Source organism: Perca fluviatilis, chromosome 9, assembly GCF_010015445.1.
Source record: "Perca fluviatilis chromosome 9, GENO_Pfluv_1.0, whole genome shotgun sequence".
Lineage (NCBI taxonomy): Eukaryota > Metazoa > Chordata > Actinopteri > Perciformes > Percidae > Perca > Perca fluviatilis.
The window spans coordinates 23473719-23490484 of record NC_053120.1 but is presented as its reverse complement, the minus strand read 5'-3'; the positions used below and the strand labels follow the sequence as shown (position 1 = coordinate 23490484).

The following is a 16766-nucleotide window of genomic DNA, read 5'->3' as shown; positions in this document are numbered from 1 at the left end:
CACTTGTAAAACAGCAGCAAAAGCAGAATTCAGTTACTCAAAAACAGCTAACGAGCCAGTCGAAACCAGTTGCATTGAAATGGAATTGCCACAATACTCGACCCATTCCGCAGGTCCGACATCCTAATGTACATCTTACAAAACTCCGATGAAAGAAGTAGCCATGGCCTGGGATGAGTTACTGTGTATAGTGTGTTTCAAACCTGATTAATAGGGTCCAAGATGAGGAGTATTGTTGCTGACTGATCCACATAAAAGGGTGTTTCCCTCTGACTTAAACAGAATAATAATGGAACCACCTAACTGCTATGATTCTGTTACCTTTTCCAGTACCACATACAGGCATTTGCACTCAGACTGCTGTTCTGGTGCCCTGAAACCTTTCCAAATGGCAGAGGGAGAGTTACTCAACTTGGAAGTCCACCGATGATGGATGTATTTCACATGACTTGTAGACCTCCAGCCTAGACTGAAGAAATGAGGTGAAAAGCCAGTGTCTGCAACAGAAAAACCCAGTGGGTGGCCTGCTGGGGGAACTGGTTGGAGTCCAACAATGTCATCTCTTGACAGTCACCTCAGTAAGTGTCAGTGTTGCATATAACTTTGCAGAAGAGCACCATGTCTAGGATTACATACCAGGTGTTTATTTGCAACAGGAAATGATCTTGACTGTAGGATGTTATTTTGACCTCTGTACATCACACTCATAAGTCATGAGTAGACCAACTGTCATTGTTGGCTTAGATTGGATTTCCAGATATAGCTCCTTCTTCACTCTAACTTCCTTGGTTCTTATCTATTGCTGGATCCAAGTTCTTTTTTCTATGAATGAAGTTCCTCTCTCCCACTCAGATACTTAACTCCTTCAGAACGCTGCAGCTCATGCGTCATAAAGCGCTAATGATGACTCGTAGTGTGTATGTATTACTGGGGAAGGACTCAACAGCAGGTTGTAAACTTGGGTGTTAATTTAAGCCTCATATTAACGGTAAATTTGATTAAACTGTGAAAATGTGTACGTAGCTGAATGCTGTTGCTGCATACTCCTTGCATATTTTGTGCAGCATGGTTCAGATGTGTGCATCTGTCAGTTTGCAACATTGACAACATCACTGACACCTTGGCCGAACACCTGTCCACCCCATCTTGCTGTTTAATGTGGAAACACAGACACAACACAAGGTAATTACAATCTTAATATTGGTTCATGAAACTCTTGAGTCTAAAATCCACCCTATTCTCCTCTGTCATTTTCTTTTTGCCCACTAGAGGGTATTCTATAACCATAAATAGAAGCCTGAACTGGTCATTTCTATTTAAAGTTTGGGCATTTAGTAGATGTTAAGTATATGTTATTAATTGACAGTAACTGTAGAATCAGTTGAAATACCAAAAGCTACATTACAAGCAACCATGAGGGCTGAGGGTTGCAGTCACTGCATGCATAGGCTACACTAGATGTGAACAGTGGACATTGATGACAGCAGTGCTACAAGTGAAAACAAAAAAAGAATGAGGACATGAATTGTGGGTGAAAGGATGTTGGGGATAAAATCAAGACATTTGCCAGTGACTAGCACTGCAGATCATCCACCAGATGTAGAATGAACAGCTTAAATCAACATGACTACAGCTACAGGGGAGAGGAGCACACAGGCTCTGAGCTAGAGAAGGTCACAGACACTTCACCTGGACACACATACACTTAAAGGCAGCAATATGTCTATGAGGTCAATGTGAAAAGAATGCACACACACACACACACACACACACACCACTAATCCTCTGCGTCGCCCTGCTGCTGTGCAAGACCATTAACCCAAATTCCTGTCTTTTGGAATGCGTTTATTTTCTCTGTCTGTCCTGAAGTGTCTTTCTTCCTCTCTACTACTATCTATTACACAGAAACACGCGCTTTTTGCCTGCAGCTGCAAATATGTAGCAGAGATGTTTTAGAAATGTAATAAGAGAAATCATCACAGGGTTAATCTGTAATAAATGTAATGTAGTTGTGTGATATGTGGAGGTATGGTGGCAGGTAAGGTGATGACTACAGCAGGTGCCAGAGCCTCACCTACAGACAAACATGATGGAATTTACATCATACCACACAGCAGGTTTTCAGTAAGATGCTCTGCAGTGTTTCTTCACTTCCATTGGTTCACGTCTCTGAATCAGTGACAGTGCATGTGAACGTGAGACACTGAGGCAGGGTCGTAATGTTTGGCTTGCGTGTTTGTATTTGATGAAGCACTCATGTGCATAAGCTCCTCATATATGTTAGTCTGCAAGGCACCAGACCTGAGACCACCACAGGTGGCTCCACCAGGAGCTTCCTTGGACAGCTGAGGGAAAGCAAAGCTGAGACAACATCTCTATTATCTTTCGACAGAACTGAAGGTCAGATTAACAGCTAGAGCTGCATGGAGGAGAAGAAGGTCTGCAGAGCTTCAGTGTTGTGGGCCAGATAAATGCAGAAAGAGAGGCAGATAAGACAACACAAATGGTGTATCTAGATGTGGGATCTATATTATTTTCATCCGGCCTGCCCTGTTTTTGCCAACAAATGTTTGTCCTGATATAAAAAAAAAATACAATAAACGATGGGTGAAATCCTTCATCTGGTGGAGATCTGCTGCCAGAACAATGATCCTGAGCTTCTCACAATCATTCGTGCAGAACAACTAGACATTGTGCCAGACTGCTGGGCAGCGGCACGAGAGGAATGATGTAAACTCTGCTTCCTGCCTGCCAAAGACATCAAGCTCAGACAGTAGACAGACTGATGAAAAAAGAGCGAAAGCCAAACCCGAGCCAAGATGGGTGATCGCTGTCCAAGAGTAAGAGGGATGCTGAACACTGTGGGCAAAGTCTGCCACCAAACGTTCTGTTGTTTCTGACCTTAAACAAATCTTTGATGGTCCTCTCAGTCTTTAATTTGGGTTATTTCTTTAACAAAACATATGACTTAATAATGATTTCATAAATCAGTCTACTCGTTGACCAATCCCATGTAACATCACAAATACAGTACATGACTCACTACCCAGTATTTGATGTACAATAATTAGCGTATGTTTATTTTGAAGTTGATTTTCAGATAAGATTAGGTTGCAAAATGATTCACATCATTTAAACAGGAAAGTCACCACAAACTGAACATTGCAACCCCCTCTCAGCGCATACAGGCCAGACGCAGGCATCTTCTGGAGCAGTTGAAATCCAGTACTTATGAAACCTCTTTTTTTTTTGTGAGTTGGGACATCAGTGAGTTGAGAAAGTCTGTTCTGACTAGACTGGTGCTAACTGCTGCACAAACAGCATCCCGAGTCGTCTCCCTTTACACCAGCCAGCATGACCAGCTGCCTTCATGGATGAGACATAGAACTCATTCAGGCTTCGGGTCTGCTGCATTCCACTCATAACATACAGATAAAACCACCAACACACATGTAAGAAAAGCCCTCATGTAATGTACAGGCATGAAACTGTGACGGAGAAACCAGAATTACTAGATGTGCATCTCAGCCTGTACCACCTTGATAAATGCATGCCTGCTTCATGTGTGCATATCACTGTCGGGACACTGTGTACCCTTACATGCATCCATGACCATTGGATGTAGGCTTTTGTGTGCTCGCAAAATAGTGTGAAGGAAAACTCTGTATGACCTGACTTACAGTACAGTGATACACAGCAACAGATGTACAGCCTCCAACCCATACAGTATGTTCCTCTGTGTGTGTGTGTGTGTGTGTGTGTGTGTGTGTGTGGTGTGTGTGTGCATGCGCGCGCATGTGTTATGTAATTCTTATTCATCCCTCTGCACATACTGTACTTGCATGCACATACATACACTGTAGGTGTATTTACATGACGTGTCTTATTGAACTTGCAAACAAAAATGTCCTCATGATATGTGACAGTGCCATCTTAGGGTTTGGCATCTGCACACGGACTTAGGTTTCATATCTAAATATATTTTTATATATGTCAAACATAATATAAGGAGAAGGCTTCTTGCTGATCCCATAAGGTCACCCTACCATACATCCAGCCCTCATATACTGTAGTGTTGCCAGAGTCAGATACACTGTAGTCTCCCCACTGAGATCACTTCACTGGGTTTGATAGAGGCGAAAAGGCTCTGCAAAAGAAAAATGTCTCTCATTTTCAGACGTAAGCTTAGGTGATTCTCTTAAAAGAGTGCCCCACCAAGCGTTGCATTGAACTCCTATACCATTGTCAGACTTATGATGGGACAGCAGAGTCCTTCTTCCTTGACAAAACCTGATGCCTACTTTACCTTATCTAACTGTCCTTTGCCTTCTTGGACTTTGGAATCTGTACATGGACGTAGGTTCCATATATCTAAATATATTACTATAAATGTTAAACATTATATAAGAGGAGGCTGATGTTTCTGGCTTCTCATGGGCATAATCTCTACAAAAGAAAAATATATGCTTTTTCAATATTCAAGACTCTTGCATAACCAATAAAATTAAAATACTGGTTAGCTTGGACCTTTCTGTACATGGTGCATTCTAATAATCTGTAATAATAATAATGTTATATAATAATATTAAATATGATCTCCTAAATTCTACATTTTGACAAACATTGTTTCCCCAGGAAGAGTATTGTAGCTGGTTCAGTTCCTGGAAAGTGAGGACTGAAAAGTTCACATAAGGGCATACACAGTTTACAGTGTACACAGGATACAAATTCTCTCTGTGTATGTTAGATATAAACACCCAAACGTCATGTACAAACACTCCCACACAATTTAAGCATTAATTAGTTTCCTCGTTAAACTGCCAGCACAAGTGTGTAACAAAACCTCTTCATGTCACCCTTGAATAGAGGAATAAAATACTGCCTTCCTCACACATTCAGGTCTTTCTGTGGCTCTTTTATGACCTTTATGTGTCTTTAGTAGGAGGCTTGTAAAAGACTGAACTCCCACTGAGGAGCCTTTCTTTCTTTCTGTCTCTCCTGCCCAGCAAATCTTTCTCCTCGTCTAATGGATTCTGAATGGGCAGTAAAGCTAAAATGCACTCAGGTGTTGGCTAATTAGTGCGTTCTCTTTAGCTTCCATGCCACAAATGTAAAATAAAACGCATGGTTGGTGATTCATGATTCTTTTTGTCTTTGACATTTTTTTCTCTCCAGCTGGCTTCAAGGTCTCAGCAGAAATCCCAGAAGGTCTTTTTTTCTCTCCTGTTGTGTCTGGACAGCGATGGTCATCAAAGAGAGTGCAAAGATAAAGGGGAACGAGATGTGATGAGTGTCAGCGAAGTCAGGAAAAACAATGAGAGGATGACCTTGCACAGGGTGCAATGCGAGAATGATACAGTTTAAGGAACAGAGGAGAAGATGGAAGTGTAGCCCCAGAGCAAAATGAAGCCCCATAACTATTACATTTCACCATAAAACACTCAGTAAACATGAAAGTCAGCCAGTGTGTGTTTGCCCAACTGCATAAATGCTCATTTATGAGGTTTCCCTTTCCCTTTCAAGGATTTCGTGTGAGCGTGACTGACTGTGTGTTGTTGTTATATGGGATTAAAGTCGCACCTGTGTTTGCTACAGTGGTTTACTCTATTAATAAACAAATGTGAATGCTGGAGGCAATAGAAAAAAAGAGAAAAAGAGACAGATAAAGAAACAGATGGAGTGTAAACACCACCTCAAACCTTCAGCAGATATAAAAAGTCGTAGTGAGTGTGGCTCAACGCTACTCTGCTCATAATCTCTTAGAGGTGCAAACAGAGGAATGCGAAACAAATCAGCCATTTAGATTTGCAAGGCTCCAAAAGAATAAACCACAACAGGAAAGTGAAGGAATTCCTCCTGAGCAGGAAATACAGGTTCTCTCTGCAGTGATCTTTTCATTTCCTCAGCAGCTCTCAGTGTCAAAGCCAAACTAGTTGGAGCTCAAGCCGTTTAGAAAAATCGGATCTATTCTAAAACATGCCAGGATGTGTCTCATACAGGATATTACATTTCTGCCCTCTGTGGGGCTCCCTTGGGGCAAGATAATGTAACTGCAGTGAATGCAGAGATGGAGACTGAGATCACAGGCTCGGGGGTAGGCGTTGCTCCTCTCTCTAATCACTGGGTTGGGCCTGTTGGTCCGGCCCTAAGCATCACCTTCCTAACAATCACTGGCATTCACATACATACAAACACTAAACATACATATACATGTAAGATAAAAGAAACAGAGGGCTATATTTAGAGAAGGAAAATATAGAGCAGCAGTTGATTACTAAGGACAACACGGTGCAATCGTGCAGACAATATTCATGAAGGAAAGTGAATCAGTTTCTTCCTAATTTTTTTGGATTCACCCAAACTAAGCATTAAACCTAATGTTCAATTTGGGCTCCTGGAGACCCTGGGCCCTATAACAGCTAAAAAAAAACAAAAAAAAAAACATGCTTGCCAATATTTAATCAACTTGAGGTTTCATGGGTTTCCCTTATTTTATGAGAATTGCTTATAAACATGATCATGTTTCAGAAACCATCACATAGAAGCTGAATTGATGGAAAAGGGAAGGGTTACCATTTATCGTTTTAATGAGGTCAGAGGGGAAAAAAAGATATTTGCATTTGATTTTTGATTTTTATGGTTATTATTTACACATACAGCACCTGGGTCTGTTCATCGGACCCCAAACAACGAGGAAGTAAAGTCAGTGTTAACAGAACACAAGGGTTAAATGACAATATTTATACTATATGCAGGTAAGGTAAACAAGACTTCTTACACGGCTGAAGCTATATTGTGTGCACAGTAAATTCCTGGCAGGGGAGGCCTTTCATTTTTTCCAAGGCAACACAGAACACAAACAACGTGGCCCTCACTCTGAATCACGCTCTGCACGTGAAAACGTAATCCAAATCTCATTGAGTTTCTCTCTGCGAGTTTTAGAAGAATAATAGCTCTGAAGATTAAACAATACAGTGTGAGGGGGGGGGGGCTGATTTACTGAAAATAAAGTATATCACGTTTAAAAACATGAACACTTTATCCTAATGGAAAAATATATAGGCTAGAGGTCAACCTGTTTTTGTTCCCCTCAGTTTTTCAAAGAAAACAGAGGTGTAAAATATTCTCACGCAGGTGTTTGGGCATGAAATTTCTCATAAAACACAGACACGTGGGCTCAGACGTATTTCCCTCATGCCTGTTCTTAACCTACATGTGTCTTTGATTTTTCTGGAGTTTTTCAGTTTCTTTGGTACCCCCACGTGCTGCAAAGGGAGTTTAACTGCCACCATGAAGAATCTTAATCTTAATCTTGTTTTAACATCTTGTTTTCATTTAACATGACATGATATAAGACGGGAATGTACTTTTCTCAATTTATTTTATTTTGAATTATTCTAGTTTTCTTTTCGCGCGCAATCGGAGAGCATGGGGCAAGACATTGTGCTATCATTTGTTACCCAGTTGTGCTTTGTCATTGTTTTTGAGTTGCAGACTCCAAGAGGGGGCTTTCTAACACACCCCCACTGTTCAGAACATCTGTTTCAGATGATCACATCTGACAGGGCGTCAGTGGCCTCTGACTGGCCACACCATGGCATCAATTAACTAATTATTTGCAAGATTTTATCATTCATTAGCTGTGCTATTATTACTGTCTTAATTGTCTTATTGTTTGTGTTTGATATACCCAGGACACCTGGAGAGAAGTGATACTGAGTGAATGATCCCGGTGAAATAAGGTAAATTGGACCATGAATTCTTAATTACTTACTTCTTAATTCTTAAGTACTTAAGCACAAATATGAGGTAATACAAATCAAGATTTTACACAGAAAACATATGATTAGCTTATAAAATGTGTTGCATTGGCATATATTACACTACAGAACAAAATTAGCACCTCAAACAAACTACAACAGCAAAATGCTGCTTTCACATCAATATGTAATGGTGTATCACTGACAGGGGACATTTTTCTGTTCTGCTAGTGATAATACTTATTGTCTTATTGGCAAACTATTTCTCCACATAAATTCTTGCTTGTTTTTTCTTTTCAACAGCTTGTTATGAGTTATGAAAAAAAAATGACAATCTTTCCTGGAGTTTGAGTTTGAGTCTGAGGCAACTCTCCTGGAATTTCTTAAAAATCTAACAAGCTAATTTGATAGTTGCTAATTGACATAATGACACCGTTTAAATGAATGCTAATGATACAGTCCTGTGCGCTGCAGTTCGTCAGCTTTTCTGTGAAGAAGATTGTGAATAATTTCCCTTCAGTGAATCAGAGTGGACAAAGTTTAAACTCCGCCCTCTAACCTTCAGCCAATCATGTTTGATTATTCAAATGAGCCACCCATAAAGATGACTTGGAACGGCAACAGTAACAGACCTTAAGAAACTTTACACCTAAACCACATCTCCATACAACTTTGTTTTTTAAAATATAGGCTTGGATATACTACGACAGCCAAAGAACTTTTTTTCAGGATATTTTAGAAAGAAAAGAAAATCTCAATAATATGGGAAAAAATAATATCTGCTTTTTGTCTGTTTGGATAAGTTTGGGAAACATCTTTGCAACTTTTTCTTCTGACCCTGAACTCACCACCACTGTGTTTGGTAAGAGCGGCCCATCAACGTGTTTGTATACCGTGTTTGGCAGGACAGGATTTTGATGATTTGTCCGCAGCTGTAATGAAGCGATCATTAAGCTGGTTAATTCATGCATGCTGCTCCGTGTTGACCGGGAGTAACCCGCTTTCACAGTTCAGGGCTGCATCAGATTTCGTACCATTCAGGTCCATGTGTGCATGATGAGAAGCGGCTGCTACAGGCCTTTTGTCTGGACAAAGAACGGAGCAAAAAAAAAAAACCTAAAAAAAAACAGTATTTTGAAATCTAATAAAATCGCATTATTTTCGAAGTTAAAATACAAAAACAAACTAGTATTTATTGTTTAATTAGAACGGTTTTGTATGACCTTAATGCACTTAAAACCATTTAGCCTTAGGCTATTTGATTTTTTTAAAAGACATATTAAATTACAAAACTATACTGAACGGAAGAATGTAATTAGTTTAGAGGTTTTTACCCCGTTTTAACCAACGTATCTGAACGGAATCCCTTAAGAAAACCCAGGCTCTTAACAATATTTTGAGGTTTAAATTAGGCTATTTTATGCTGGTAGAAATGCAGTGGAGACAAAAGGGGGCGACAATGCCATGCTATATGCCTCTACTGGTTCACTGACTCACACTATAGTGTAATTAATGTTCACATAGGGATTAGAACAGCAGCAAAATTTCGTAATTTGCATGAACAAGTTTGTTCATTTTAGTGTGTTTATTTTGTCTTCTGCGAGAAAATTCGTGATGAAACATTTTTTTTTTTTAATTGCTGCCTGATTGTTGTATGGATGCATAGAACTGAAACGTGTAATAATAATGTCATACATTTACATTTTTTCTTGTCAGAATGCTTGATTTGTGCCTTCTATCGTACCATAATAATCTACTGCATACTGTTTATGTGTCTTGTGACAGTAAACACCACAGTCACCGCTTCTCCCCTGCCGACCACTACTGAATGGATCACAGACTACACTGACATTGTGTCCAAGTTCTCCCTGCGCACTGCCGACATCCCAGATGAAGACATGTGCTACATTGAGGCCGGCAGGCCAGAAACCATCAAAGAGTGTGAATTCAACTCAGAAACACAGAGCTTCATTGTGATACATGGCTGGACGGTATGTTAAACTAAAAAATGTAGTTCATGTAAATTTGTCACCAGCGTGCGTTAGGCCTACTATAGAAAATCATATTAAAATCACAGGTATTGTAGCAGGTCCATCTTATGGGTGACTTATTTGTTAATTAAGTACCTATTTGTGCAACATGTATAATGGGCACTGTTTTGTTCTGGCCGTCTTTGAGGAAAAACGTCTAATGCCCTATGGCTCTGAGATAGAGAAAAAATGCCATTTAATGGAATGTTGCATGAAAAATGGCCAACAAACTGATCATAAATGTTGAGCCAAGTCCAAACTGATGAGCATCCATTGTGAGATAAATATAACAATAAATGCACATTTCAGATCAGACAGGCTGACAGCAGTGAGTCGGCTCTCTCTTCCTATAATGTGATTTAAGGCCAGGCATGCAACAAGATTTGAACCCGATGACACTCTGGCATCTCTCCAACCACACCCAGAATGAGGGCTAAGGCCAGAATAAATCACGCTGTCCTGGAGCTGACCTGAAATGTGTGTGACTGTGTGTGTGTGTGTGTGTGTGTGTGTTACTATAGGTGACAGGGATGTTTGAGAGCTGGGTGCCCAAACTGGTGTCGGCTCTCTATGATCGTGAGCCCGGTGCCAATGTGATCGTGGTGGACTGGCTGACCCGTGCCAACCAGCACTACCCGAACTCTGCAGCTGACACTAAACTAGTCGGCCGCGACGTGGCCAAGTTTGTTACATGGTTACAGGTGGGTGTTTTCATTGAACAGTATACAAGCTGGCTAACAAACTGCTAACAACTGGATCATATTCTCCATATCCTCTTTGTTAAAAAGTGGATTTGTTCCACTGCTTTTGAATCCACCAGATTCTTAACCTGCCAGCAAAGAAATTAGAGCAGCCGGAGAATCTGTGACAAATTTGTATGTGATGATGCAATCTTTTTGAATCAAGCGGTGCTGCTGCTGAAATGTTTTCCTTTTGGTTATAATTTGAAACGCCCTATAAAGTTGTGTAATGGCTGTGACTATGGCTCACAGCTCAACATCATTAGTAACGAGTTATTACAAGGCTCAGTATTTAAGTGGAGTGCAGACTTTGTTTGAGCGACATCAAGGCAAAAAGTGGTTTTGGCATAAACTCTTTCATTTGTTTGTCCTTTGTGTACGTGACTTCCAAGTTTCCAAGTTTTGGCTAAGAATAAAATTACATGACTGAATCCTCGTCTTGGATTATGTCCCAAACTCCATTAAGATTTGAATAGAGGGCTGCAGTGCTTTGCCAGGTACAGCCTATTATTAGTATTACTCCCTCCAGCAAGTCTGCGGGATTCACTTTAAACTGTTTTAAGGCATGTTAACATCTCATCCATCTCCTCTCTTTCAGAAAGAGCTACAGCTGCCCTGGGAGAGGATTCATCTCCTGGGATACAGTCTGGGAGCACATGTGGCTGGAATTGCCGGAGACCTCACAGACCATAAAATCAGCAGGATCACAGGTGAGGATGTTAACTTAACCAATGGATCATCATCTGCTCACTTTACACTCAGATAAACAACCTGTGCATAAATATATTTAACTGGAAAGTGAGTCATTGACTTCATCTGCCTTCATCTGCCTTCTGTGCAGTGTTTAACATCCTTTTTTTTTCAAATGCCATGAATTTCTTTCTGCTTTGATGTGTGTCTATTATTATCTAAACACTCTTTCTTTGTAGAGAACTGTGCGCAATCAGCACAAAATAAATTCTTCCAAAACGCTTCGAACTACTGTAGAAAAGTCTGACTGGGTTTATGTACTTTACTGAGGATTAGTGGGAGTTGAGAATTGAATCACATACCTTAATTGGAGTAATCCGTCACTGAAATGGCCTTTGTCTCGCTCTTTTTTTTCTAGGTCTGGATCCCGCTGGTCCCACCTTTGAGGACGCAGAAAACCAGAACACCCTATCCCGAGACGATGCCCAGTTTGTGGACGTCCTACACACCAACACCAGGGGCTCCCCGGGCCGCAGCATTGGCATCCAGAGACCCGTGGGCCACATCGACATTTACCCCAACGGAGGCACTTTCCAGCCGGGTTGCGACATCTCAAATACATTGATGGGGATTGCATTGGAAGGCCTCAAGGGCCTCCAAAGTATGTACTCCAAATACTTCTCATTGTTTGTTCCTAACTACACTTCTGCTTGAGATGATGCTTTGGGTTAGTTTTCAATTTAAATACCGTAAACTAAACTTATTATTAGACTCTAGTGGCCAGTAAGGGACTCTGAGTGTTTTAATGTATGCACTTGGATTTATCTCATGTGTCGTGGAATGTGCAAACGTTTTTGTGTAAGTGATGATAGCTCAAATTTAGGTAGAAACTCTTACTCTGGTTGCTCAGACTTGGCGTTACCAATCTTCTTCTTGCAGTGTTAAAGAAGATTGTTAACGCAAGGATAAGCTTGTGTAATTTTACATTGTGTCAACAGACATTTTGAGTCTATAAAAGACTTCAATTAGAATTACATTACACGTCATTTAGCTGACGCTTTTATCCAAAGCGACTTACAATTGCTATATATGTCAGAGGTCGCACGCCTCTGGAGCAAGTAGCGGTTAAGTGTCTTGCACAGGGACACATTGGTTGATGTATTGCAGTGGGAATCGAACCCAGATCTCCCACACCAAAGGCACGTGTCATATCCATTGCGCCATCACCACCCAAAATGGGTTAGGGTTAGGGTTTGCCTCCAGTCATACCAGATTCACAGTATGTCCCCCAGCTGCTGTAAGTGTTTTAACTGAGCATGGCAGAACTAATCGAGAAATGCCATCTGGGTCAACACTGACATGTCTAGAGCCATAAAAGCTACACGAGGAAGACATTTTCTCTGAAAATGTGGAGGTTTCACAGCTTCTGTACTCTGTGTCCTGCAGATATGGACCAGCTTGTCAAATGTTCCCACGAGCGCTCGATCCATCTGTTTATCGACTCTCTGCTGAACACCCAGCAGCAGAGCTTGGCCTACCGCTGCAACTCCAGAGAGGCTTTCAACAAGGGTCTGTGCCTCAGCTGCAGGAAGAACCGCTGCAACAAGCTGGGCTACAACATCAACAAGGTCCGCATGACCCGTAGCGTCAAGATGTACCTTAAGACTCGTGAAATGATGCCATACAAAGGTAAACACACAGGAAGAAGAACATGTACAGAGGCCTTTGTAGGCTTTGTGTTCTGTGCAGTGCAAGAAAATATAAGAAATACCTTCCAACTACTGTAGAAAAGTCTGACTGGGTTTATGTACTTTACTGAGGATTAGTGGGAGTTGAGAATTGAATCACATACCTTAATTGGAGTAATCCTTAGCGTGTGAGCTACTGTTGTTGAGTGTACTTAGTGTGGATGTGGCTGCTTGGAGCTGGAATTAATATTAGTACAATCAGTGCAGGTACAAATACACTAAACACACACCACACACCGTTCTCTCACACGTGAAAAAGTAGCAAGCATTCAGGAGGTCACATGAAGTAGAAGTGATGGGTATTTTAGTTCCTTGGGGTATGCTAAGGTAATGCGACACCGCTGCATGTAATGTCAATGGAAACGTTTATTTAAGAATTACAATTTGGCAGTCAGCAGTATGTTTTGTGCAAAGAAAAGCATGTTTCGTAAATAGTTCTATAGTAATAAATTCATACGATGGTGTGTGAATGTAACCGACTTTGATTTATCACAAATCTATGTTTAGATGCAGCACAGTTGCAGGTTATAAAAGGGCTTTTACAGTATTAAACTAACTTTAAGTAGAGGTATGAGGGATGTGGGCCAGTTGCTGAGAACATGTCAAGCTGCGAGAGAGTGTGTCTAAAGTGTAAACTGTCTGTTTCCTCTCTTGTAGTTTTCCATTATCAAGTGAAGGTGCATTTCTTCAGCAAGGACTCACTGAGCTTCACCGAGCAGCCAATGAAGATTTCTCTGTATGGAACCCACGGAGAGAAGGAGGACATTTCCTTTGTCCTGTATGCAAATTAAACAGTACTTTTTTTTTTTTTAACATAAAAAAAAACACAGAAATGCATGTGGAAATTACAAGAAAAAGTAAACACATACTCTACTTCCCAGGCCGGTCCTGAGCGGTAACACCACTTTTTCCTTCCTCATCACCGCCGATGAGGACATTGGAGACCTGATGATCGTGAAGCTGCGCTGGGAGAAGGACACACTCATCAGCTGGTCAGACTGGTGGGGCGGTGGAAAGTTCCATATCCGAAAGCTGCGCATTAAGTCCGGGGAGACCCAGTCCAAGTACGTTCTTGGTCATATGTATAAGGTCACATATGATTATCTAGAATAAACTAGAAACAGATCCAGTCACACTTAAGACTGGGGATATTTTTAAATTTGTTTCCATTTTTAATTTGAGTTTTACTTTAAAACTGACTTTTTTTTCTGTCTGTGTGATTTCAGGGTGATCTTCAACGCGAAGGAAGGAGAGTTTGCCTACCTCGTCAGGGGAGGAGAAGATGGAGTCTTTGTCAAGTCAAAAGAAGACCAAATGAACCGTAAAGAGAAATTGTAAGTTGAGGCGAAGCTTCCTTTTTATGGAGCTTGGTTATTTATTGTCAATTATTAATTGATGCATTTGGAAATCCTGTTTTATCAGAAGCAGAAGCTCTCCTGTTCACTGTTATCTTTTTTTCGACAGGATGCACAAGCTGAAAATGCGTGGCAGTCTTTTTGGGCTGAACGATGCTTGAAGTTGCACTTGAATACACATCATGCACACAGCATCCATCTCTACATACATAGCCAAAGATGGACAGTACACAGCGGCACTGGGAAAGCCTTTGCAAGTAACTGGACATATACTGAATGCTGTTTTTGTTTTTCTGATTTTCCTTCTGTTGTGTTTCATCACTTCAACTTTCAGTGCAACCAACACAACCTCATTCACAGTGCTGAAAATTAGTCTGCTCACAAGCTCTCTCCTGTCTCTCCACATAATGTGCATATTGCTGCATATCTTTATAATCATTTGTTTATGCTTTTGTAGCCCACATGTATTGTTTGTACTGATGTTGATGTATTTTGAACCCCAGAAGTGGTGTGTTTTCTTTGCCTATGTGAACTTGGATTATTGTTGATGTATAAATGATTCAGAGTGATAGGCATAATTTAAGCACATCTTCTTTTTTTTTTAAATGTACAAAATGATTATTTAGTCACTAATGCTTGTCTTTACCGAACCACTAATTGCCAACAATCGTCAGGGACCAAAGAAGTATTAACTGTCTACTGTACGGAGAATCACAGCGGTCTTTGTAAATACCTTTTTTAATCAGTATTATATATATATGTTTTTGAACATGAGTAATGTGTTAATATCTGATCTCTTGAAGCCTTGCTTGTTCTTTGATTGTATTTTGGTTATTGTGTCACTGGTCACTTTAAAAGGCTCTCTGTCCCCTGCAGCCATTTAGATGTTAAATCCATTGAGATTGAGGTCCAACAGGGATATGCATTACTCCTTTATCAGTTCATGAATGGGTCAAAGTGGCTTACCTGCAACAGTTTACCTCATTGACTAAGCTCCAACATGCCCATATTTTGAAAGGTCAAACATAACAAAAATAACTAAAAATAATCATGCAAGCCTTGGTAATTTGTGATGGACTGGCCTACATGATAGCCATAATACATCTCAAGAATACTTCATATTGTATTTATTGAATGTACATTTATATATGTGTATATTAAGCTGTAATATATTTAGGAAGGCTTCCATAGTCGTCTGTATTTTTTTTTTTTTTTTTTTTATAAACTAAATGAAGCGTTATGTAATTTTATGCACACAGCTCTGGAAAGATCAATCAAATTGGTCTCCATACCAGCTTCAGTGCATTTACTTTTATGAACTGAAATGCAGTGCACTGTATAAATAAAGAGCCCTGGAAGGTTCAATAAAGAGATAAACCACACATTCCTATATTCCTGACTGCTTCAGTTGCTTTTAGAGAATAGCTAAATCATTAAATCATCAAAAGATTGTGGACCTGCATTGATAAAGGTGTCACTCTACCTGGAACATATATAAACATGGCCATAAACTTCCACATATATCCCTGCGTCTAATGTCATTCAGATATAAAAAAACAAACATCTGCCTGGTAGCAACTTATTGATTTTAAGAGCAGGTGAAAATATATTTAAATATCAGTGATGACCGCTGATCCCTCTGAGGGATCCACCTGACAGCTCCTTGATTCAGGCTGACAAAGTGGTAAATCTACCAAAGGGAAACATGAAAAAATGAAACGCATCAATACAAAAAATAGCTTTAAATGTGCTTAATACTAAACAATGCACCATATGATGCCAGTTCTGGTAATCAAAAAAATTATTGTATGTTTATTGATGCAAAAATCCACTCTACTTCAATCAGTGTCAATGCAAACTGTATGGTCGCCTTGTATGCCTTGAATAAATCACAGTAAATACACACTCTTACAACCTGAGCGGCTGTGGATCAGGTAGTAAGAGCGGTCGCCTACCAATCGGAAGGTTAGCCTTGCAGTTCCATGCCGAAGTGTCCTTGGGCAAGACACTGAACCCCGAATTGCTCCCGATGCTGCGCCATCGGAGTGTAAATGTGTGTGAATGTTTATCTGAGGAGCAGGTGGCATCTTGTACAGCAGCCTCGGCCACAGTGTATGAATGCTGGTGAATGGTGAGAGGATCCTGTACTATGTTAAAGCACTTTGAGTAGTTGTTAAGACTAGGAAAGCGCTATATAAATACAGTCCATTTACATTTACAAACAGTACACTGTAGGCCCATTTGTTTTATTATGATTCTGTTTATGTATGGAGTAGAGTTTATTTGCACCAGGCGTGATTCCAGCTCCTGTAAAGAGAGTTTTATTATAAAGTTTTAAACTGTTCTTGTTCTGAAATTGTACATGCAGTTCTGAAATTGTACATGCAGTATCTCAAAAAAACAAAAAAAACACTGAGCAGCTTAAGTTAAAGATACGACGTGT

General features: G+C 40.3%; 1 protein-coding gene across 1 annotated transcript; it reads left to right on the top strand.

The window, feature by feature from the left end:
• The first annotated feature begins 8382 nt into the window (after positions 1–8382).
• lpl (lipoprotein lipase) lies at positions 8383–15707 on the top strand. Its single transcript, XM_039810982.1, has 10 exons — positions 8383–8622; positions 9546–9751; positions 10312–10491; positions 11129–11240; positions 11639–11881; positions 12667–12909; positions 13626–13746; positions 13850–14032; positions 14195–14302; positions 14433–15707. Exons 1-10 carry the CDS (start codon positions 8523–8525, stop codon positions 14482–14484), a joined length of 1548 nt encoding a protein of 515 aa, XP_039666916.1. The 5' UTR covers positions 8383–8522; the 3' UTR covers positions 14485–15707.
• The last annotated feature ends 1059 nt before the right edge of the window (positions 15708–16766 follow it).

Coding starts and splice junctions, on each gene's coding strand:
- lpl (XM_039810982.1), top strand. CDS start 8,523: ATGGGAAAAAATAATATCTGCTTTTTGTCTGTTTGGATAAGTTTGGGA. Junction 8,623..9,545: donor ACTCACCACCACTGTGTTTG/GTAAGAGCGGCC, acceptor GTCTTGTGACAG/TAAACACCACAGTCACCGCT. Junction 10,492..11,128: donor AGTTTGTTACATGGTTACAG/GTGGGTGTTTTC, acceptor CCTCTCTTTCAG/AAAGAGCTACAGCTGCCCTG.